Below are 24,177 nucleotides of genomic sequence, written 5' to 3'. Positions count from 1 at the left end.
AGATATTTCTATTTCTACAGTTAGACTTGTAAGAAATTGTTTTGAAATAAAAAAAATGTCCGAAAAATTGATTTAAGTAGCAAAAAATACATAGTATAATTTTTAAAAAAAATAACCCAAAAAAGAAGCAAATTAAATAATTTAACCCAAACTTTTCAAATATCTTAAAGCGATGCTCATCGGAGTCGAAAAAAAAGAAGATAGGGCTCAAACATCTTATTTCTTAGTTTTTTTTTTTTGAGACGGGTTAACCCTACTGATATTCACAATAAAAAAGTAATATTTTTTCATGAATTACCTAAATAGATATTCGTCTCACAAAATACGACTCGTGAGACCGTCTCACACAAGTTTTTGTCATTTTCTAAACTACTTTTTCAGTAAAATCAATGTTTAAATACTTATAATTTTCAGATTCATTTATTGAATTAAATAAATATCTGACCTACTTTTTAAATAGTGATTTAAATAATTAACGATTTTAAAAAAAATGAAATATGATATTTTATTTCATTTATGTGGTCTAAATGAATATGAGTATGTCTCATGTGAGACCGTCTCACGGATCTCAATTTGTGAGACGAGTCAACCCTGTCCATATTCACAATAAAAAGTAATACTCTTAGCATAGAAAGTAATATTTTTTTATAGATTATCCAAATAAAGACCCGTCTCACAAAATACGACCCGTGAGACCGTCTCACACAAGTGTTTGCCAATGAATATATCAATGTTAAAAATTTTAAATATTATAAATATATTATTTAATTTTATTATTATTTAATTTTATTAATATAATATAATATATTTTTTTTTAAAAAAAGATAACTTTGAAACTTCTGTGGATGAATTGTGCAAGCTTGCAGGGGAGAGAGAAATAAAAATAGAGTTTTGGATTTTTTTTTATATTATGATTTATCAGTTTATCTAATCAAATTAAATTTTAAGATCGTTGAAACGAGATCTTCTATTTGAGATATAAATTTGTATTTTTTGTGATGTTTGAAATTCGTCGATTTTTATAATAAATCTAATAAATTGTTAAATTATACATAAATTGAACTTTTTTTTATAGTGTATGATTTTAACGACGAATAGAATATTATAGTGATGTTATTTTAAATTATTCTCAATTTATTATAATTAAAAAATTTAATCGTTGAATTGAATTTGGGAAATTGTGTATCGGTTGTTAAAATTTTTTATTATATATTCGGAGTCTACGAAAATATGTTATATGTTGACATGAAATTTTTGTAGTTTAGCAGGTATTTTTATATAGCCTATTAATTGAAGTTAATCTAATATAGTGTATTTGATGTTAGTATCGATAATTAAATACACCGAAATATTGATTGTTGAACAATGAAGATTTATAATCGAGTTTTATATTTTTGATGAATTAATTGTTATTGGGCTATTTAATGTTATAATTGTATTGTTATGGTAACAATGATCTGATAATTATTGTTGAATTATTTAGATACATTACAAGCCTCGGGATCAAATAAATAGTCATATTTATATATACTCGATTAGCAAGTACGTGTTGACGTATGAGCATATGTTGTTATTATTTAGTATTGATAAATACTGTTGTGTTGAACGATTGCAAATCACCGGAAATTAATGATTTGATATTATATTTGATGTTGTTTATCATCATTGATGTTGTTGGTTGCCAGTGATTGCGCAACAATATGTTGTTGTCGTCGAGGTAGTAGGAGAGCAACGTCTTGACGATATTGCTTTCACCGGAGTTGAGATGCCACGTATCAATCATGTTGTTTGTCGCAGTAGTAGGGGAGCGACGTATTGACAATATTGTTATCACCGAAGTGGGGGTGCGACATATCGTGATATGGATGATGTAGTGACTATATGACTGTCACCAGAGTAGGGGTGTGACATATCGTTGTTGGTTGTTGCGTGGAATGAGAGTGATGTTTGTTGATATTATTATTGGATTGGTTGTCCAGAAACAACAAAGGGAATATTCCTGTTATGATATCAATTATATATTATGTTGTTGTTAATATAACTGTTATGTATTACGATGATAATTTTCGTGTATGCTCATCTTTCGGGGTCTGTTTCTGTTGGATATGTTACAGAACTATGCAGTGAGATATGATAGAGGTGAAAGATTATATGTGTCTAGTCAAAGAAGTTTTGTAGTTGATAACAGATAGAGACAGTATATCTCATCGTATTATTTGAGTTGTGTGTGCATACTTGTTATACTGTTTCTGTTACATTGATGTAAGTAGTGTGATGATTGTACTATTTTGTTGTATATGCATTATATTATTTTGTCGTTGAAAAGAAATTTTTTTATTCATATAACGTCGCAGATTGTATAATTACGTGACGAGGTTTGAAACGCCTTTTATTTTATTATTTTTAAAGGATAAAAATAGAGATTATTTATCAACCTAAGCATATCAACTCAAAAAAAAATCTTGAACGCAATCATATTATTCACATAAGCATATAAGACACGCCACAACTCATTATAAAATATTTAACGCCATCCAACGTCATAATAAAACAGTTGATGCGTACTCCACTGATACTTAATTTATCACTGAATTTACTAAGGATTTTCTTGAAGAATCCAATCTTGTGACAAATAATTCATTTCAAATCAAATTTTATTTATTTTTCAATATTCACCAATTTAGCTTGAAATTCTAAAAATCCATATCTTAGGCTTTAAAATTTCTAAAATTAATATACGACAATTCTATAGCATCTAAACATCTAATTATTGAATACTAAAATTCGAAAATCCAATTAAATAAATCTAGGTTTTCAAAATTATAAATTTTAAACTTTTATTATACTTCCAATTAGATCAGATGTAGCACCTACAATCAACAATATGTTAATTGTTGGATTTCAAATGAATAAAAGTACTAAAAATTCGAAACTCTAAAATCTGAAATATATCTATGAAAGTTTCGAATCATGTTCTCAGTTTCGAATTCAAGTTTCAAATAACCTAAACTAATATTTCCTCCCGATTTTCCGACGAAAGCAGGCAGCGGTCTCTGATGGATTTTCCGAAAGTCGCAAGTCTTTCTAGCGAAAACGGTATCAATAGAAAGCTGACAACGATGGTTTCCCAAATATATATTTAATTAAATTTTTGGGTAATTGGAGCATCCACCATCGATAGACAAAGCTTCGAAGTTTGTTGAAGTTATTTTTAAGAGAATTATAGCAAGATACGGATGAGGAAGGGAAAATTATTATTATTATTATTATTATTATTATTATTATTATTAAAATGGGCTGGGCTTGGAACATGGGTTGGGCGAGCACACAAAATGTCTATAAATTGTTCTCATCCTCGCGGCCGTTCAGCCGAAATCATCGATCCCTACTTTCAGACAACTCCTCTGTACGTGTTCATCTAGATTTTTTTTCCCGAAATTTAGTTTGAGTGTTTGATTTAATTCCGTTTTTGTTTTTGTTTCCTACTTAAAAAATTATATGTTTTTGTTGGGATATTAACTTTTGACAAGATGGTTTTCATCAAGGCCGGCCCTGGGCGGTGTGCCGCCGCACAGGCTTGGTTTTGATATTCTGTACTTTATTTTATCTGGTCTATCTCGTTTATGCTTGAGAATTCTTGCAGACTAATGAAATCAAGGAGGCAAAGAGCGGCGAGAAACTCAGCAAATTCAAAGAGGAGAAGAATGGCAGACTCTGCAGAAGACAGGAAAAAACTATGCCTACCACATGAATTAATCTTCGAAATCTTGAGTTATTTACCTGTTAAATCGTTGCTGAGATTCAAAGCCGTCTGCAAATTTTGGCACGAGATAATTCGAGATTCAATATTCATAGAGAAACACAGGAAGATGCAGACTTGCCTTGCTATCGCCTGTCACGGTGATGAAACACCTACTCCAGATACGGATGCTGCTGCAGAATCATCCACCACTTTATGTTTCCTCCATGGATTACAGTTGGAAAAATGCAACTCGACTCATACATACAGCATAAAGAACCCATCAACGAAACAGGTTCTCATTCTACCTAGTCCGAAGGATTTTGTCTTAATCATGACAATGTGTTTCATATCAACCAGCCAAGAATACAAGTTGGTTTGTCTGTATCTTGATGAACTCACCCATGACCGGTTAGGCTGCGAAGTTCTAACGATTGGGGCCGATTCTTCATGGCGATCCATTGACATCCCTGATACATCGTATGACTCAAATATTTACAAACTGAGAGACTGCATACACATCGACGGGGTCTTCTACATAATGAAGGATTCTGAATACGGTGACTCCACGTTAATTTGCATAGAAATGGAGACAGAACAATTTGTTCAAGTCAACATCCCACCCAACTTGTTATCGGATTGGGACACAATCTGGCCTATAAGGTGGGACCGCACAACGTTATCGGTTGCTAACATCGTGAAACAAAGACTTCATGTCATGAAATTGGAAGACTACAGGAAGAATAGATGGAGTAAGAACAAAATAGATATACCCTTAAATTTCTTGAAAGAATTTCCAGATTTGGACGAGGATCCTTACATTCGTGCAATTACAGATGATATATTGCTTTTCATTCTAAAAGCAGAACATGCTGTATTCTACAGCATTAAATCTGCTAGCGTCAGATATAAAGCATCGGCCCCTCCGGGAAAAAAATTGTTCTTCGTTAGTAGGTCTACGCTGGTATCTTTGAGAGGGATGCAGCCAGTTTCGTATATTAATTGAAGAGTAATGCTAGATCAACACTTTAGTTTATATTTTTTCTTATCAATCACAAAACAATTTTCATTAAAAAGATATTGATTTTTTTTTCACGGGTAGTTTATATAGCATTTTTTGTTAATTGAAAGCGGTGTGCCATGCAATCTGTATTTTTTTTTTTAACGCAAACTATAAGTGAATCATTAAATAATTCATACACACCAAATTATATAGAAATTTCTTCCAAATTGCGAGTTTGGGTACATAAATGGGAACTTAAAAAATCACTTAAATAAGTCAAGATTTTTAAAGTCTTATTGAAGAAAAAACAAAAGTGTTTTGACGTCTGGATAAATAATGTTAAAATGTGATTTTGTTTTTTCAATAGAAGTAGAAACCAAAAATTCTAACTTCTAAACAAACACTTAGATGATTATTTTTTTAGAAAACTTTTTGTGACCGGACAATATATTTTAAAAAGAAAAACTTTAAAATCCATTAAAATGAATGGAGAAGATATATTGGGAGTAGAGAATTTCAAATCATTTACAAAAATTCATTTCACATTATTTTTTGAAATTTCGAATTTATGGAATTGAATTAGTTTTTAGTTACTTCATATAGTAGAGCTATGACAACAAATGCTTATATTTTTTAAAAATCAAATCCATTAATATATAAAAACAATTAAAGCCTACAAATATTAGTACACCAGATTTATGAAATTATGAATTTCAAACTTTTCTCGAGTTAAAAAATCGTTCAAAGAAGTAGTTTTTTAAAAAAATTTATTTCTGAAATTTATCATTTTGGGGAGTTATAAACATTAATTAACAAAAAAAAATTTGAAGCTGTTGCCTATAAAAGCTGCGTCGCTCAACTTCGGCGCTAGTAAATTAGTTTTGTGTTAGAATTCATCTTCGATTAGTTAGATTTCAAATAGGACTAAAATTAGAGTTTAAATTTTTTTAATCAGAATTTGACTCGAATTGTAGTACTCGGAGACTTATCCCGTGTATTATGTTTGCTTTATCGAGTTATACGGAAACACGCTACAATCATGTGGGAATATAATGCATATTCTCAATTGATCTCTTGCAATTTTCTTCTGTGAGATATGTCTGAATATGGTTGTATTATCTGAACAATGGATAACATCGAAACGAAAACTTGAATTACATACGCAGTTGTACGTATTCTGACTAAAACGTTAGATTAATATTAGAAGATGCTTTAATTTCGACGCCAGCCGGAGCGGGCGCCTGTGCTTCCCCTGACTCATGCTCGGCCTCAACATGGAAAAAAATTGATTTGTAGTCTATCTGATGCAACTTGGTCTTCCATCTCATTATCCGAAACCTGACATATGTTTGCACCCCAACTATGTAGTCTATATTTCCCTCCGTTCGTCTCTGCTTTCGATCCTTCTTGAGTGGGATGGATCAGAATGTCGAGTGAAGTAGTGTTCTTGTACCCCTGGTAGAACGCTGGTGTAGAGTTTGTCCCAACAATACAACAGCCGGGATAGTACAAATTTAACGTGATGCCGCTGTAAAAGATCCCCATACGCTTGTTTGGATTCAAGATTTTGAGGTTAAACATCAAGTACTTGTCAGTACGATAGGCCGACTGATTGTTGTTGGAATCAAAAGCAAGAACCCGCGTATCTGAAATCTGGAAACGTGGATTTTTCGGGGTCAGGCTTAGCCATGAAAGCAGACAGGCCACACTTAGCACAATAAAAACACAGAGTAAAAAGCAATAGAAACGGAAACGATCGTCATCGAGTATCCGGAAAAACATCGGTATGTAGGGTCCTTGAATTTTTTGATGAAACGAAATATGAAGAAATTTGATCGATAGATAAAGGGAAATAGAAGCGGCATGCAGAAAGAAGATGGAAAGACATATATGATATTTGCCTTCTGAATTCTGATAAAAATCATATAGATTCCGCACAAGCCAAGGATTTTCGATAAGCTTATCTTTTACAGTAGTTTTATTGTACTAGAAAATCATTTGCATAAAAAAAGGAAAAATTGTATTTCTTATCTATATATTTGTCGCTTTGATATTTTCATTGTATCTTCCGATTTTTGTAAATTTTGTAATAATTTTTGATAAAGAAAGTTGATGTCCCAAAAATAGCTATGTATACACACATATATGTACAATCACAAGGCAAAAACTTGTGTGAGACGATCTCACGGGTCATATTTTGTGAGACAGTTCTTTATTTGGGTAATTTATGAAAAAGTATTGTTTTTTATGCTAAGAGTATTACTTTTTATGGTGAATATGAGTAGGGTTGAGCCGCCTCAAATATTGAGATCCGTGAGACGGTCTCACATGAGACCTACTCCAATCACAATTACTTTTGCAGATTTTGGGTTTATACGGGTTATCTTAATCGACACAATGAACGGGCCTTCGTAATATTGGACTAGACACAATACAGTCCATTATCAAATTGGTAATATAATGTTTTTTTTTACAAAAAGAAAATACACAAAACTTAAATGAATACACGCAAACTTCGTGATATATAAAACTCTGTCATATCATAACATTCTGAATAATATAAAGATGTGTTTGGATTGAAATATTTTTATTTGATGAGAAAATTTGAAATGACTTTATGTTGAGATTAATTTAAAAACCACCACAATTATACAAGATAATTATTTGAGATTTGAAATCATTTGTCAAGCGAATTCGCTGAAACAAACAAATGGTTTCGTTATTAGAGGTTACAAATTTACTTATCCAAATATAACTTAAATGAAATATGTATATCACACTAATTCAACTCAAATTGTTTGTCTTCCGCCTCATGATATTCCGCCGTTTAAACATACAGACCGTCTTTTAATAAATACAGACACAAATATAATTAAGCCCTCAACTTCAATTTAATATTCTACAATATTTATACGTACCCATCAATTCGAGGCGTTATTTATATTATTATTAAATATATTTTCTTAGCCAAATCAAAACTAAATAATACAAATAGAACGCGAAAACACTCATAAAATTTAAAAAAAAACTAAACTTAACGAAATTGACACTTTTTTTTTTGGGAAAGTTATTAATTGACACAGCATGGTGCACAGTTGCAATGGTTGACTTCGGCTTTCGGTTGCATGTGGTACGATCTTTTAGCTTATATTATAAGTAAAAAGTCAACCATTAGACTTGGCCACCAGCCCAAAACACACAATTTTAATTTGATATTGTAAAATTGCCAAATATTTATTATATATATAATAAGTATAACATGTTTATTATGAGACTGTCTTATATATCTATATTAGTGATATGAATTGACATGGTTCATATTTGTACTTGTTACTTTTGACATAAAAAATAATATTTTTATGAGATATATCATATCAAAAATTCGTCTCACAAAATTGACATGTAAAACGATCTCACATCACACGAGCTTTAATTATATATACATTTGCACCCTTGTATATGAGAGATAGGAGGGAGACATAGAGAATTTGATGACATTAGGGGGAATTATCTTTGTTGTTGTATAATAATAAATATGGTTTTTAAAATAAACTAAAAATTCTTGTGACGCCAGCTGACCCTTTTATTTTAATTTGGAAAGTTCTATATCCTAATATTTATTTTATCGACTGATGTATCATAAATTTAATATTTCTTGAGATTCTAGACCTATAAATAGTGGATTTTCGAAAAAAAATTAATTGATTCATATTGATGATATACCATTATTTACGTGAACTACTATAATAATTTTTATACGTCTTTTTATGATCCTAATTAGTTATGATTTGCCTTTCAAAAGAAAAAAAATGTAGTTATGATTTGAGTGTCTGTGTAGCTAGCTTCCTCACTTTCTTAACATATTTTTTTGGATGCTTGATTTTCCTGGAGTTAGTTCGTTTATTGTCGTTCGAAATGACAGAAAATAAGACATTTTTCTCCCTATACTTCTTTAATATATATTTTTCTTTACATTTATTTTGTCAATTTGCAATACGATTTAAATCAGGTTGTGGATCCGAACCGTTCTGGAAGATTTTTAATCTAACTAAAATTTACCTATATATATTGAAAAAATGTGACGCAACAAATAAAAATTAGCGGTAAGTTTTATCGTATTTATAGATTTTTGTTCACTTGAGAAGGAAATAATTTAACAACAGAAACTCAAATTTATATAAATACAATTTACTCAAGAAAATTTAATTAATAAAGATACTACATAGTACATAAAATTATTCTATGGCGATTCAGCAAGATACCCAGGCTACTGCAGGCGTGGAAGAGATGTGGTCCGGATCCGTGGTCCATATCCGAGACATGCTCAACTTTTGTATTATTATTATTATTATTATTATTATTATTATTATTCTTCTTCTTCTTCTTCTTCCAAAAATAGATACCAAGGAAAATTAACTCGTTCCTATCTACAAATTCTCCGATCGATTCTTTCAACTTCACATCACAAATTATTTCATTTTGCCTCGGATTCTCTTTAGTTTTTTTTTTATTTATTTACCAAAAAAATTATAATTATATAATAATAATAAAGAAGAAATTTATATTTTCGCCATTGCCCGATCACATATATTTTCTTGGAAGTTCCTTCCTTTCTAGAACTGTTTTCCCCCTGCCGGGAACTACACTTCAGGAGTGGAGCGTTATTGTCACCATACCAAAAAATAATGATAATAGTTTATAAAATTAAAATATAAAAATAAATCACACAGGACAAGCATGGGTAACAAGCTCGTGGATAATGTTTTGATACACATAGAGTACGTGAGTGAATTTGAATTAATGCTTTTTTAGGCTCTTGCGCTTTTGAGATTATTTCTTAAAAAGAAAAATAAAAAATAAACACGTATGGAAGCTATAATCGTAAACCAGGATCGAAACTATGGAAACAATTGGTTGTTTATACATGTTTCTTTAGTCTCGACTCTAAGGATAATTTTTTTTGCTTTCTTTTTCGAGTTGAAATAGGTCCAAAGTTCATCTTATACATGTAACAGAACAGTGTTTCACCGTATTGTTGGACTCCTTAATTAGGCATCCGTGCCATCATTTGGCAATTTTGTAAATCAATTCATTTGGCTGGGAGGGTATTTCGTTGGTGGTGTGTTTAATGTCCCACATCGTGGATAAAATGATTAATTCATGGGGAGTGAATATAATTAATCTTACCCCCTGAAGCTAGCTTTTGGGATTTACTTAACATAAATAATATCATTCACGTAGGTTTAGGAATGCCAAAATTAACTAGAATAGAATAGGTACATGCATGTGCACCTTGCCTAAGACAAATAAAGGATTTTTGCTAATCTTGAACAAGTATTTCAAACTTTTTTAAAAATAAAATTACAAGATACAAAGTCCCAATTAGTAGCGGAGTTTTTGTCATCATTGAGATTTTCAATATTATGTTACAAATTGAAATATTAAATAGATCGTGAAACGTGTTTATATAAATATCGCAAAGTCACAATCTAAAAAGCTAGCTAAAAGATAGCATAAACTCAAGTAAGACTCTCATTATATGGATATGAATATATCTATAAGTATACAGGTTGGGCGTGCCCGGCATAAAATAATTGTTGGTCGCTGATATTAATCTGTGCGACGGTCAAATCCATTTGTTCGGAAAAAAGTCTTTATGGGAAAATATAATTCTCAAAACGACCATGAGACCGTTCACATAGTTTTCCTAAAATATATGGATGCTAAGAAATTTTGTTGTTAACTAATGAATGATTTAGTCAAATAAAACATGAATAATTGAATTCATTTATACTAAAACAACAATTGATTAATTATTATCAATATCAGTTATATAAAGATGTATCATTCCCAATCATTCTTGAAATTTACTCCTTGCCAACTCTCTCTTCTCTGTCCAGATATATATTAACATTATTTGAGTTGTAAATGCTATGAAATAATAAAGAACAGTCGTTGAGTTTATCACGCTAACTCAGAAGATTTAATCAAGGTTAGAATTCTTCGGAGTTTTCGTTAATTAGATATTAATTCTTGTGATTAATTTGGTAGTACTTGGTTCAATTTTCTTGTGCAAATGAAGCTTCTGTCTACCTTATCATTCACGAGAGGCTTACTACAATAAACCAAACTCGTGATTTCTTTTCATGTGTTTGGGCAAACAAAAGTTGAACCAGTCACCCTGCAAGATTAATTAATTTGGTATTATTAGATCAGTGAAATAATTCCCTGGTTTAAGTTTCTTGATTTTTGGCAAAATCAAGAAAATCTGATGCTGGTAAGATTTAATTATTGCTTATTCCCGATTGCTTTTTATGAGAATAGATTACATATATTACTGTTTCATTGTTCTTACCGTAATTGACATTTTTGTTTTTTGTCAGTACAAATACATATATTTGTATAAGCTGCATAAAATTCATATATCGCTAGCTCCTTATTATTGTTTTCAGTTGGCCGGAGATGAGTTCAGAAAACCAGAGCTCAGTTAGGCCCGGAGAATTCGAATTCGGAATCGACGGAGGTCGAAAATCTTCATCTGTTTCTGGTGGATCACAAACAGGCTCGAGCAATATGAAGTCCGATAGCTTTGTGGTGGAGGTGGACAGATTCTGTCTTCCCACTGAGAAAGACATCAACGGAAATTCAAGAATTACGGTAAGTTTTTCACTTTTATATTTATTATGCATATAAATATTATCTGCTCCGATCTCAAGAAAGTGTTCTGCGTCTTGATTAAATAATTATCTATTATTTGTTCCGACTTTTCGAAAGCTCTTAATTAAATGATGTAAAATATGGATTATCAGGGGTGACAATAAGTTGATTGATACTTTACTTTATCTTCTCGTTTTTAAAGAAAAAGTGGTCTGATTATATATAATTATACATAATATATAGTTTTTGTGATATATATATCCTTGGTGGATGCGATTAAAGTTGCAGAGAAACCTTTCAAGAAAAGGATCCGGAAAATGTGGAGAGAAGAAAACTAATTCGATTCTTGGAGCTAACGAGAGAGACGCTTGCATGTTGTCAACTTCACCTAGAGGTATGTTTAGTTTTTCCTTTTTTTAACTTTAAACTTTGATTATATTTAGTTCTCGTAAAATATAAGTCGAGCCAACACCCCCTCTAAAAAGCGTGCAAAGTTAGTCAAAACAAATATTTGAAAATTGATTTGATAATATAAAACGAAGTTGATGTTTCTTGCCCCCTATGCTGCCAAGATACGAGTATCTTTAATAAGGCCACATTTTTTTCCTGCATTTACTCAGCTTGTCTTTGAGTTCAGTTTGTACACATGCACGCCTTTTGTTTCGAGGGGTTTTTTTTTTTTTGTCCACAATCGATCGCTAGAGGCCAAATGCCATTCTTAACACACATTTGGTCAAAACTTGTCTTGTGGGGAACCTTTTTTTTCACATGATGAGATTTAATATATCAACTTTGAATTGTTGGTGCGATTTTATAAGAATTGAAGTCATATATTTTAATAATACTCCCATCATCCTATTGGTTGTACATAAATATGTGAGACGTTATGTTGAGACTTAATAATAAAAAAACTCACATCACTTTAATTTTTGAAACTAATATACAATTAGAACACGAGTTTCCAAGTTCAAGCTGTTTAGGCTCCATCTATGATATATTGGATGTGTTACAACTCATATGATTTAATACAAGATATTCATATGATTAACTAGTTGATACGTGAAGAATGCCTTTCAACAACATAAGGGAAGGAGGGATCCACAATAATTTTTATTCAGCCTCCTCCAACTCCAAGCTTCTCTTCTCCTAGGAATCCTAACTTGGTATGCAAGCTCAAGAAAGCGATTTTACGTTATGGTCTCCGACAAGCAAATGATATATATTTTTAATTTACATAATCATATGGACATCTTGGTAATGATGTGGTACTTGACACATAAGTGGCATGACGATGCTACAACAGCGTCACGTAGGTAAAAATATTAAAATTGTAAAAAAAATTGAATTAAGATTTAAATTTACACAAAAATTAAATATATATAACTAATAATGCAATTCTCGCTTTCGATCAATGTGCCAAGAAAATATGGTGGGTATAAGGAGAGGACTTTCAGGAAGGTTTTATTCTTAAATCAGACAGAGTCATTCTGCCTGCACAATTTTAAGAACGTCGAAATTGAGTACCAGAAACACAACATTAGTACTACATTCTACAATTTAGCCGCGCAACTTTTCCATGCAGCAACTTTACACGGAAGCAGCACGCCTGAAAAGCCAACTGCGGTAGTGGCATTGGGGGCCACCGATCACTCCACCATTACCCAACCCCATCATCAGATTACCATCAATGGCAGCCTGAGCAACGCAGCTGCAGAAAGTAAATGTGAGAGCAAAAGGTTTAGTTTCCGACGTTATCCACCTTCCTTGACAGTTGATCCCCGAAGGATACTTTTCCTCTTCGCAACTCTGTAAGTTTAAACTAAACAAAATTATTCTTGCTTACTAATTTCTACACGCATCAGTCAGGCAGCTAATCAAATGTAATTATCTTGTATCTGTTACAGGTCAAGCATCGGAACTATAATATTGATCTATTTCACCTTATCCATGACCAAGATCAATGGGGATGAGAATGCTCTAAATTAATAACATCCATGAAAAATTGAGCATAACCGAACACCGCATATTTTAGGATTTCATACTCGACTTAGTTATGTTCCTGGTTCTTTAGTGCCAGAAAGCTGGCTTAATCTACCAAGAGGGACGGGACGAGATGCAATACAAAAAGATCAAGCAGAGAAAAAGAAACATGTTGAATCGAGGGGTATTATCAGTTGGATCTTCCATTGGATTTGACCATATTTTCCGTAGACAGCTTTTTTCATAAACAAATCATTAAACGAGAGGCACTAGCATAAAGCTTGAAGAATCTTTCTATTTGTATGAGATGGAAGAAAAAAAGAAAAGAAAGACGAGGTGTCTACCGTTTTCTGTATTTGTTTAGTCTATCTCTTTTTCCTTATTGGAACTCACTACCGCTAAATTTGGTGCGTTCTGGATATATCCAAAGAGAAATTGTGTCATTTTGCCACTTTTTATTTTTTACCAACAAATTAACCTATGTTTGCTCCTGCTGCAACACACAGCAAACTACTCCTTTATATCGCTTGTGGCTTTCATGAGGATAAGCATCGAAAACATATCATCGCAGAGTAATTTTTGCATACATAACTCATAGCAATATGCGGAGTTAGAGAGTTGAGCAGATGGTCAAAATGAATTTGATGATTTGAATATTTTGAAGTAGTAACAGATGCAGCGATCAAACGTAGGAGAGAACTGAGTTAATGACCAAAATCAAAAGTAAAGAATTGATAATTGTTAGTTAAAATACACATACTCTAGTACAATGTGTTTTTAGTCAAACAAATGTCATTTTTCCAAATTTCAGTTTCGACCAGATCAGTGAACCGAATGCCCCGGATGGCCGGAACATAGGTTCTGGAACGATGTTTAACCAGAAGATCCAAATTATTAAGAACTGCCAAGTGCTGTATCCAACCATGCTTGATGCTACACGAAGATACATAAGAGATCAAATTAGCAAATTCGGCTTCATGGCATCGTTCTTAGATAGATCAATATGATACACCCATTACATGACAACAATATTTAGGTCGAGGTCTATTTAAAAATTCAGCTGAGTATACAATAAGCATATTGTCAACCTTTTTCTTCAATAGAAATCTTGGCACGTAAAAGACCGATTTCTTTATCCAAATGAGAATCATATCCACTCCTGTTTCAGAACAGAGTTCTCACATCTTAGTACCGCTTAGAAATCCTCGGCATTGAGCATCTATTTTTCCTGTCATGGTATAGTCTCAGCACAATTGCTGCTGTTTCTTCTATTGCTTTTCCCGAAACCTCTGGAATCAAAGCAAGAGACAGATTGAATCAACGAATATCAGAACTATAAATTCACATTCTCTTTGGCCTCAACACATTGACGGTGATTCATATATCAGTTACTAGCTGAACCTTGAAATATTATATGTACTTACCAATAACCGGCCAAATGGGATTTTGTTGAAAAATATTTCTGGAAAACTCCAGCTCGGCTTTAACATGGTCCATTTCAGAATAGCTGCTCCAGTTCTCATCCTCGAAGCCCAAGCTCTTCGCTCTTGCTTTCCTAATTGTTTGCAGCACGACAGGATTAATAGTCAGGGCAAACACCTTCTCTGGATCAACCTCAAAAAGACTCCTTGGCAATTTGACATTCATTACAATTGGCACATTGGCCACCTTGTAGCCTTTTTGTGATAGATATATAGACAGTGGAGTCTTCCCAGTACGAGATACACCAGTTAGAATTATATCTGCCTTGGTCAAATTTTGAGGCAAGGCTCCATCATCTTGCTTTATGGTGAACTCAATAGCCTCTATCCTTCGAAAATACTCTTCATTGAGTGAGTTCTCACGGCCTGGAGCCCAGCGAGGAAGGCCAGAGGGCGAGACACCAAGATGGGATGCGATTGCCTCCGTTACAGGGCTAAGTGCATCAGTACACATTACACCCCAAAGCTGACATGCCTGTCTAGCTGTTTCAGCAATTGATGGATCAGCTAAAGTGTATACAAGCATTGCCCCCTCCTTGGCTGCTTGCTTGATGATTTCCATCAAGGGTTCCACATCATCAATCTCAACAAATCACAAACATAAATACAAAAAATAAGTTCAACTACATATTAATACCATATCCTCAGGGAGGGCAAAAGCACAAAGTCTAAACCAAATAATTTTTACATTAATCACAACATGTGGAGATTGCTGAAATACGGATACCTGACTCTATAATGCGTCATCACGTTAACTAATAATTGATGCAAACGAATATTCCGACTGGAAGAGATGAAAATATTCATCGTCAATTTAGGAAAAGAACGAACTTCGACGAGAAACGGTCAACGTACCCCGGAAAATAAGTGGGTATTGACGGCGCAACCCCGATCCACTAAGCAATAATCGAACTGCCCCAAAGCCGCGTGAACTAAATGCTCCGCCGTCCATCCAGTCCCATCAGATACCATATAAATGGCCTTCCCTCCCGCCGCCACATCTGTCACAGACCTTCCGTTACTCCTGCCTTCCTTACTAGGATAAGATGTTTGGAATTCAGTTCCATCGGTATTGTCGTCTTTAACAATAATCCCCAAAGCTGAATTAGCAGAATTCCGAACTTCAGCTGATAATTGCTGAATAGGACGGTCCAATTTGCGACCTGAGCGTATGGCCCGAGCCCTGGACCATCGATTCAACTGAGGACTGGTTTTGATTCTGTCAGCCTTCGGCTCACGAGGCGATGAAGGCTGTGAGACGAGCGGCGAAGAAGGGATAGGTTTCGATTGGTTAGGAGAAGAGATGCTCGGTGCTGGGCTGTGTCGTTGGATGATCGATAACGAAATCATCATTCAAATTTTCAATTTGTTATTTTTTTAAAAAAAAATTGTTATTTAATCTCAGCAAACTGTTATGATTAAAAGAGCACCCTTCATTGCGTAGATAAGAGGCATTCATAATGTTTTTTAAAATTCTATTTAGATTTTTAAAAAAATAAGACATCCATGTACAGGAACAATTCATGATTAAGTTTTTAGCAAAAACTGGTGTAAGACGGTTTAATGGATCGTATTTTACGAGACAGATCTCGTATTTGGGTCATCCATGAAAAATATTACTTTTTATGTTAAAAATATTAATTTTTATTGTGCATATCGATATGGTTGACTCGTCTCACAAATAAAGATTCGTGAGATCGTCTCACAAGAGACATACTCTAATTTTTTTTATTGAATAATTTTATTGATAAAGAAAAATCAATGCATGAAAATCATAGTAATAACACTTCAATCAGATTCACAAAAAAATAAAAAAAAATATATATATGTGACGATATTACTATAATAAGGCAAAGTCAAAAAAAATACTATATTTTAGTCTACAAGAAGTCTTGTCAAATGCAATCATTATGGATTTAACACTGCTTAACGAACAACAATTGACATTAAAACAGATAATATGTACAAATACAATCAACAACTTCATGTCCATTCTTGAAACAGTAAGACTAACCAACCATAAATATTAACTATAACTGAACTTTATACAAACATTGGCACCATCTCCACTTTTATCATATTGTGTAATATATAGTAGCAATAATGTATTGCACTATATACATAAAGTGGGAAAATATTTCAACAAATTAACTACACGCAGTAGTTTAATTTAAACTAGCTATGCTCCACAGTTTACTAGAAAATTAGGAAGTCCTATTTTGTACCCCAAACGCTTAACATCTTCTTGCACCCGTTCTCTATATTCCCCAAACCTAAAACTTCTGTAAACACGAGGCTCTATGTTACTTTCTATGATCGTGTCGTAAGACGGACAGAAGAAGTAGGCAGTCGAAAACCTCTCCTTTTCCGCATTTGTCACCACTCTGTGTTCGACGCTTTTGTACTCATTGTTACTCCAAGCCTGCAAATTATTACACGCCTTTATAAGATCTACCTACTTTATCAATCGGGCACATCGAATAAAATACAATTTACCATTTACCTGGAACAAATCACCGATGTTGATTATTAAGGCCTCAGGATTTGGTCTAACGGCGATCCATTTTCCATCTTTTACCAACTGAAGACCGCCGATGTGATCTTGGTGCAGTACGGTGAGGAAATCGCTGTCCGTATGTGGCATTATTCCGAACATATGAGGGTAACTCGGGCACTTCGGGTACCGGTTCAACCGAAGGTAGCAGGTGCTGGGAAGACAGGTTTCTTTGAAATGATCAGACTCGCAGCCCAATTCCTCGGCCAGTATGTCTACCAAATCTTGTGCTAGTTCAGAGACCATTGCCGCGTATTGCTCCATTGTTGAGCTAAAAATTTCATCCCGGAAAATAAAATAAGTATATCTAGTTCAATTAAATAACGAAGCATGAATGAATACTGTATTGTATTGCCATGTCAAAAGAATCATACACGATAATTTGTGAGGCAAGGATTTGCATTTAGATGGAAAGAAAGGAACGAAGATATAAAAGAGATAGATAGACAGATAGGCGGCCCAAAAGGATGTGTATGGAGTATATAAACTTTTTCAAGTAAATATCAAATTGCAAATGAAAGGGACTGGTTCGATCGGTATATTTTACCTGAGATTGTTGTATCCACCTGAACCCAATATATCACTCAATAACACATGAAAAGCCTCGGACCAAGATAGCTGCTTCAAGCAGGTAGCGGAAGGCGTCCCCCACCGATAACTTCCGGTCGAGAAATTCAAATCTTTGCTGTTTGTTTTCTCATGGAATGGCTTCTTGAAAAGCTTGATTTGTTCATGTCTCATTCTTTCGAGTATCTCCGCGGGAATCCCGTGGTTTATGACTTGAAAGAAACCCCACTCTTTCGACGCCCGAGATATGTCTTTCTTGCATGCCTGCTTCTCAAAATCTCCAAGATTTAACTGGTTGAGGTCGATTAACGGCAGCTGGCATTCTCCCACGACCGGAGGATCGGTAGGAATATTCTTCTCATTCTTGAAGAGGTTCCCATAAGTTTGCTCAAATGGTGGATCAGGTGATTCTTCCATTCTCACAAGCTGAAACACTCAATAATGATCAGTAGCACATGTACATAATAATATATGCTACAAATATAGCTAAGCTGATCAGCAGGAATTTAGAGAATCGTCAGAGGAATAGAAAATAAAGATTTGTCAAGGCGCTTCGATTCGATTAGTTCGAGTACTCTAAGGTTCGACTATAACGATCGGGACGTATAGGATTAGAGTATGCAGATTGGACTAAAAACAAGGCGAGCCACGGCCAAGAGCATTGTTTCATAGAAACTTGAGGTCATGTGGTGGATGGTTCCAAAAGACAAGGGAAAGATAATAAAAATCATATTCTGACTATGTTTCTTGTTTTGCTCTCGATGAAAACGTTGCGTTATGTCCCTCCATCTGCACGCCTTTGATGAATTTGGAGACAAGGTCAGTCAACGCCGACATTTAACACGTTTGGGGGAGAGGGGCGTTTGTTTTGGGGAAATAATTGACGATATGTTTACCTTTATAGCAAGCAGGACCCACTACCGAGTGTACCTTTAATACACGCGAAACTAACTCGGAAAATACAACTTTCTTCACTCATCTTTTGATCAAAGTTTTTAATCGCAGAAAAGTAACTGTAGATGAGAAAAGAGATCAATCGGTAGATGTGTGTACTTACGTTGTTGAGATATTTTGACTGGTTCAAAGACAACAGTACCATGTTGATTATTTTCCCACTAATATTTGATCCTGCAAATATTAATCACAAAGTCAATAATGGCAACTTAATTACAAAAAGAATCAATGCATGGTCTCCATCGTTTTGCACCAAAACACCCATAGGAGGATATATACGTGGTTAAATATTTGCATGGTGATGTGCACACACCGACATATTTATATATAACTACGTTCATCGAGAATGTTTGAATTCTCAGCCCTCGGGTCCTGCAATATTTAGTGCATATGTACATCCAGAAACCGTAGTTACATGCTAATGCAAATGTAATACTCAACATAAACTTGACGCGTACGTGCTGTGGAAAGAAAGCGACTATATATCCCTGCCGGTCACTCTCACTGAGATATTTCTAGCTAGTCGAGTAAAAACATGAAGAACATCAATAATTTGTTAGAAGAGATGCGGGGAATGGTAAGGAATGGCTTTCTGGGCTAGGGAGGCCGGGGCAGATAGGAGGGAGGGTGGAAAGAGAGATATGGAATGGTGGAAGCACTATGGAATTAGTTGTCCTAGAAGATTGGAGTGGGATAGATAGATATTTATACGAGAAAAGGGGGCCATATGCAATAATTTTGAATTGAAAATATTTCATTCACAGGGATATGGTACAATTGAGGATTGATGATCTATGTTAAAGAGACGAACACGCAGCTTGTAATACAACCACTCACTAATCCGACAATGTGTTCTACCTTTGAAGGTATTAAAACTCGATTCTTTTTTTTCCCCTGAAAATAGAAAGATAATTGCATCGGATCGATGCCGTTTGTTCAAGTGGATCGAGGATTGGAGGCTTCATATGGGGACTAGCTTGGGTATGGCAAGGAATGGAAAAAATTCAAATCAGACACGAATCGGATTTAATTTATTTGGATTCTCATAGATTTTGGTTGACTATTACAACAATTTTATTATTTGAGTGATTAAATATGTATATATATTGGGGAATGCCGACATATAATAATAAACAATAGACTGTGTGCCGTTATTACAGTTGGGTCCGAGAGTACTTAATAATGTGGACTGTTCCTAGATTCATCGGAGAGATGGTAAAGCAGAGACTTGGAAGAAGCACAGTCAAATGAAATGAGAGCTCCAATTTTGGTTGGGATGTTGCGGAAGACTGGGATCATTTTACTTTCAACTAGTACAAAACAAAACTTTTAATGCAAGAAATGACTTGCAAGACAATTTTAAAGTTCAAATTTACTAATTTAGTCACGAAAATATTCGATGAACATATCGATTTATATCTTTTAGATCAACTATATCAAATTATACATAATTCGATATCCCAATTTCATTCTTCTTCGAACTTTTGAAGCCTGTCTCGATTCCGACATCATAACATCCATATTATCCTTCTTTTTATGTTTTCGAAGTACGAGCCTTCCCTCCTATTCTCCGGTAACAAATTCAGTTTCCAGAAATGCTAGGATCAATTTTTTTTTATTACCACAGCGGTTGTATTTCCTATAAAAACTAAGTAAACTCCTAAACTAACACAATAACATATAAAGTACACTAATCAGGTTAGGCAAACCATGCATTGATAGGGAAAATTTAACTCTTGATCGGTAGCCAAATCTTCAACTACTCTACCAACTCAAACACCTCTCATTACATAATGCTAGGTTCACTTGCTGAATATTAGTGCTAATTATGTGATAGATTAACTAATGTTATTTCATTCTACAGTGTAACAAGGTAGAGTTTGTGCAATCGAAGATATTTAATTAATTTAAAGGTTACTTGATGTAATAGTTTTGCAAGATCATTTATTGTCATACACGAATAATATGGTACTAGCTTAGATTTATTAACCGATGGTGCCGACAAGCTTATAATGTAAAAATCATTAAAAAAAAAAAATTCACCCGAGAACTTTAAGTTAAACTCATAGACTCGGCGTCATTCATCAGCATTCCTAAATTATATCATATCTTCGCACACGATCGATGTGCTCAAATTTCCAATCAAACCTTAGAATAATTTAAAAAGCGGCAGATCTAATCATGGGTTGTGGGCCAAAACAATGATATGAAATATGCAATTTTGACTCACTCTAAAACGTGCGATTCATTGATCATAATAATAATAATAATAATAATAATAATTAAAAACTTTAAACCACGAGATTCAATCGTTTTAACAATTATTAAAAATCAAAATTAAATTTTCAAAAACACCCCAAGTTCTTAATCAAACATTGCTAAAAAAAAAACTTTCTTGCTTCGCATTCATAAACTCAAAGATGACCTTCCTCGTCCAACCCCGATGTTGAGCTTCCATTCCATTATAGATCAGAACATATGGCTCTCCAGTTTCCACGATTTCCTAAAATCCAAAATGACAAATATCTAGTCGAGCATATAAATGATAAACAGAATAAAATGGGGTCAGCTGACATTTAATTCGAAATCTGCAACATTATCTAACTTAAGAATAATTAATAAAGGGACCCAAAGAACCGATAATAATAATTATTAAATAATAATAGTAAAAAATGTGATTCAGCCAGTGTAATTCGGCCGACATCCGTGTACAATTTGGGTACACATGATGTGATGTCATGGGGCGGAGGTCTTCTTTTTAGTGTCGAACTGAAACATATTTAATTCTGGATAAGAGAGAAAACCCAAACGTGGGGTATGCATGCATGTACTCCCGACAAATGTTTTATCGGAACAATTTTTTTAATTTATTTTGGAATAATATGGTACCACAATAATACCACAAAAATATCTATGGCACGAGACTAAATTCTCTCACGATAGATATCTATTGTTTGTTCATGTTCCTACTTTTAATTATTTTAAATAGCCATGAGACGTAGACTTGTATTGTCTCTATCGTCAAGTTACCAAGTTTAGAAATAGATATCTTGTCATAGTCCAACCGACTTGTGATATTGTCCATCTTAGTTTGAGGTCTCACGGATTTAAAACGCGTCACAAGAGGTTGCTAAACGCTCATTTAAATGTCCAACATCTCTCACGTGATTTATCGATGTAAGATTTCGTCATAAGGACATTCACCTCTCTTTCGGGACTCATCGTCATTGCTTAGGTTTGTCCCGTCATCCCAAACTCACGCAGAGTCGCTCTGATACCAAATGTCACTGCACAGCCCACTTGTGATATTGTCTGTTTTGGCCCGAGGTCCCACGACTTTAAAACGTGCCATAAGAGGTTGCTACACGCTCATTTAGCGAACAATATCATAAGTGGATTGGGCTATGACATATCTGGTTGAGATGATATTGTAGTAAATATATTTTTTGTTCGAAAAACAAACCATGCGAGATTTAGTTGGAAAGATTTTTGGCTACCTAAAACTAACTGTTATCTAGTCTAGTGTTGTAATTGTTTAGAATCAATTGGTTTCCCGTGATTTTTACGGTGGGCGAATTTGGGGAGTAGTTCTAATTTTGTTCTAAAATAAATTCCAATTATGTTTATCATAACAATAACAAATAAACGAATGAAAATAAATATTGGAATGAGATTGACGATAGAGGACTCTGTGTCGAGGGTTGCAATCAGGTGTCAGTCGGACCATAAATTCGGGTGCGTGAATCAAAATCGCAATTTTTATAAACATGGCTGCAGTTGATTTGGGGTCAATCACTAGGAGATTTGGACTTTCCAAATCAGTCAAAGACATGGCAATTCCATTTGATTTCCCCTGTTCGGGGGCACTGCAGGGAAATCTGATTTAACGAGATGAGTTAGGAGATTTTTCAAATTCTTAAATACATCGAGAGCGTGTACATGAATATTATTCTCATCTCGAACATAACCCGATATCCCAATAATAATATAATTACTAATAATAATAATAATAATAATAATAATAATAATGAATTGTGCTAATAATCAACAAAAATTAATTTAAACTCATAACATTGAAATATTGTTCATGGTCCAATTCGTCACCTCGTGATAATTATTTGGTTTCATCTTTTTTGTTTATTAAAAACATGAATTATAAAAGTTTGTATTGTTTGAATGACATTAATATTTATATATGTAATAGATTATTTTATCAATATTTTTAAGTCAATTTGAAAAAAAAATTAGTTAATTCAACTGATATTTGAAGTGGTGATAGAGATTGTGATTTAATTCGCATCAAGTCGGACATGATGATGATAAATCTAGCCCAACTTGTTACCATTTCTAGATTATTAGAAACGAATTTTCAGGGCAATTAGATAGAGTTGGGTATGGGGGCTCAGTGAGGGCTTAATCCTTGCATGAATTAAATGAAAAATCTCCGATTAGGAAAAACGAAGATTGAGACATCCCTGTCTCCGCCCCATCTCAGGCCCATTGTCATCCCTCGCTTTCATGTTCCATTGGCCCTCTCGTCATCGACTTCACCATCGCCACACTCAAACAAAAATTCATGTAGAATGTTTTCCAAGGTGTCCGAATTGATGGAGGAAGTGAACACTTGCCTAAGGGTCAGGACTCATAAGTTCAATTAACCAACATTTTTTCATGTGAACTTGTTGCAGATTGTTCACCCAATTCGGTTTCCTTGACTAATATAGTTTGCAGACTACTTCATTGGTCCGAGAGTTTACCCACTTTAAACCAAAGAGTCATGATAATGGATTCCATTATCCATTATCAACAATAAACAAAATTTTCATGTCACTTTTTTTTACCCCAAACTTTGGTTTATTTTAAATATATTCTTAGAAAGCAAAATATTCCACATGTTAATACCGACCCATTTAGTCAATCTGGAGTTCTGGACCCGGGATCCTTATCTTTCAATTGCTAAGAACTTATTTAGACTATACAATATCATTTGTTGTCTTCTTTTCAGAAATGTTTTGATCGACATATTGAAACCTTTTCGGTGTTTTCAATTCTTCTCTCTCGAACAAGATTTCATTTTATTAGTAATTTCACCTGCATAATATAATATTTTAAATTTAAGTTTTATGATTTCAAACCATTATTGCATTGATTGTGATTATTATATCTCAATATAAAAACGATTTATATACGCTTTTAAGTTTGCAATTTACAATTCAATATAGTTTTACATGATATGAATTTT

The 24,177-nt window shown here is 33.7% G+C and overlaps 4 protein-coding genes across 7 annotated transcripts; 2 read left to right on the top strand and 2 right to left on the bottom strand.

The window, feature by feature from the left end:
• Window positions 1–3,647: 3,647 nt before the first annotated feature.
• On the top strand, window positions 3,648–4,745 carry LOC140811351 (putative F-box protein At1g32420). The gene has a single exon (XM_073169202.1). It carries the CDS (start codon window positions 3,648–3,650, stop codon window positions 4,743–4,745), a length of 1,098 nt encoding a protein of 365 aa, XP_073025303.1.
• A 5,854-nt stretch (window positions 4,746–10,599) lies between these two features.
• LOC140811861 (uncharacterized) lies at window positions 10,600–13,822 on the top strand. 3 transcript variants are annotated; one of them, XM_073169974.1, is made up of 5 exons: window positions 10,600–10,734; window positions 11,195–11,399; window positions 11,688–11,793; window positions 12,982–13,207; window positions 13,304–13,822. In XM_073169974.1, exons 2-5 carry the CDS (start codon window positions 11,205–11,207, stop codon window positions 13,383–13,385), a joined length of 609 nt encoding a protein of 202 aa, XP_073026075.1. In that variant the 5' UTR covers window positions 10,600–10,734; window positions 11,195–11,204; the 3' UTR covers window positions 13,386–13,822. The 3 variants fall into 3 exon arrangements, with proteins under 3 accessions (XP_073026075.1, XP_073026073.1, XP_073026074.1); XM_073169972.1 differs by having other exon boundaries at window positions 11,682–11,793; XM_073169973.1 differs by lacking the exon at window positions 10,600–10,734 and adding an exon at window positions 10,777–11,019 and having other exon boundaries at window positions 11,682–11,793.
• A 261-nt stretch (window positions 13,823–14,083) lies between these two features.
• On the bottom strand, window positions 14,084–16,242 carry LOC140811860 (pyruvate, phosphate dikinase regulatory protein 1, chloroplastic). Of its 2 annotated transcripts, XR_012113554.1 has the most exons (4): window positions 15,716–16,242; window positions 14,804–15,443; window positions 14,468–14,668; window positions 14,084–14,312 (listed from the first exon to the last, which is right to left on the bottom strand). XR_012113554.1 is itself a non-coding variant. In XM_073169971.1 (3 exons), exons 1-3 carry the CDS (start codon window positions 16,211–16,213, stop codon window positions 14,565–14,567), a joined length of 1,242 nt encoding a protein of 413 aa, XP_073026072.1. In that variant the 5' UTR covers window positions 16,214–16,242; the 3' UTR covers window positions 14,328–14,564. The 2 variants fall into 2 exon arrangements, 1 of the variants encoding a protein (XP_073026072.1); XM_073169971.1 differs by lacking the exon at window positions 14,084–14,312 and having other exon boundaries at window positions 14,328–14,668.
• Window positions 16,243–16,821: 579 nt separating this feature from the next.
• LOC140813216 (gibberellin 2-beta-dioxygenase 8-like) lies at window positions 16,822–19,661 on the bottom strand. Its single transcript, XM_073171701.1, has 5 exons — window positions 19,394–19,661; window positions 19,039–19,109; window positions 17,962–18,407; window positions 17,364–17,685; window positions 16,822–17,282 (listed from the first exon to the last, which is right to left on the bottom strand). The coding sequence occupies exons 2-5, from the start codon at window positions 19,078–19,080 to the stop codon at window positions 17,040–17,042; spliced, it is 1,053 nt and encodes a 350-aa protein (XP_073027802.1). The 5' UTR covers window positions 19,081–19,109; window positions 19,394–19,661; the 3' UTR covers window positions 16,822–17,039.
• Between the last annotated feature and the right edge of the window lie 4,516 nt (window positions 19,662–24,177).

Source organism: Primulina eburnea, chromosome 14, assembly GCF_022965805.1.
Source record: "Primulina eburnea isolate SZY01 chromosome 14, ASM2296580v1, whole genome shotgun sequence".
Classification (NCBI taxonomy): Eukaryota; Viridiplantae; Streptophyta; class Magnoliopsida; order Lamiales; family Gesneriaceae; genus Primulina; species Primulina eburnea.
The sequence above is the reverse complement of the archived record's forward strand: the minus strand, read 5'-3'. Positions and strand labels throughout refer to the sequence as shown.

What these genes read in the sequence shown, in the direction of transcription:
- LOC140813216 (XM_073171701.1), bottom strand. Translation starts at nt 19,080, where the DNA reads ATGGTACTGTTGTCTTTGAACCAGTCAAAATATCTCAACAAC. An exon ending in GGTGGATACAACAATCTCAG is followed by an intron (nt 17,686 to 17,961) that starts GTAAAATATACC and finishes TGAAATTTTTAG; the next exon opens with CTCAACAATGGAGCAATACG. An exon ending in ACATCGGTGATTTGTTCCAG is followed by an intron (nt 17,283 to 17,363) that starts GTAAATGGTAAA and finishes AATAATTTGCAG; the next exon opens with GCTTGGAGTAACAATGAGTA.
- LOC140811861 (XM_073169972.1), top strand. Translation starts at nt 11,205, where the DNA reads ATGAGTTCAGAAAACCAGAGCTCAGTTAGGCCCGGAGAATTCGAATTC. An exon ending in ACGGAAATTCAAGAATTACG is followed by an intron (nt 11,400 to 11,681) that starts GTAAGTTTTTCA and finishes ATGCGATTAAAG; the next exon opens with TTGCAGAGAAACCTTTCAAG. An exon ending in GTTGTCAACTTCACCTAGAG is followed by an intron (nt 11,794 to 12,981) that starts GTATGTTTAGTT and finishes TTTTCCATGCAG; the next exon opens with CAACTTTACACGGAAGCAGC.
- LOC140811860 (XM_073169971.1), bottom strand. Translation starts at nt 16,213, where the DNA reads ATGATGATTTCGTTATCGATCATCCAACGACACAGCCCAGCACCGAGC. An exon ending in ATACCCACTTATTTTCCGGG is followed by an intron (nt 15,444 to 15,715) that starts GTACGTTGACCG and finishes TGATTTGTTGAG; the next exon opens with ATTGATGATGTGGAACCCTT. An exon ending in TCCCATTTGGCCGGTTATTG is followed by an intron (nt 14,669 to 14,803) that starts GTAAGTACATAT and finishes CTTTGATTCCAG; the next exon opens with AGGTTTCGGGAAAAGCAATA.
- LOC140811351 (XM_073169202.1), top strand. Translation starts at nt 3,648, where the DNA reads ATGAAATCAAGGAGGCAAAGAGCGGCGAGAAACTCAGCAAATTCAAAG.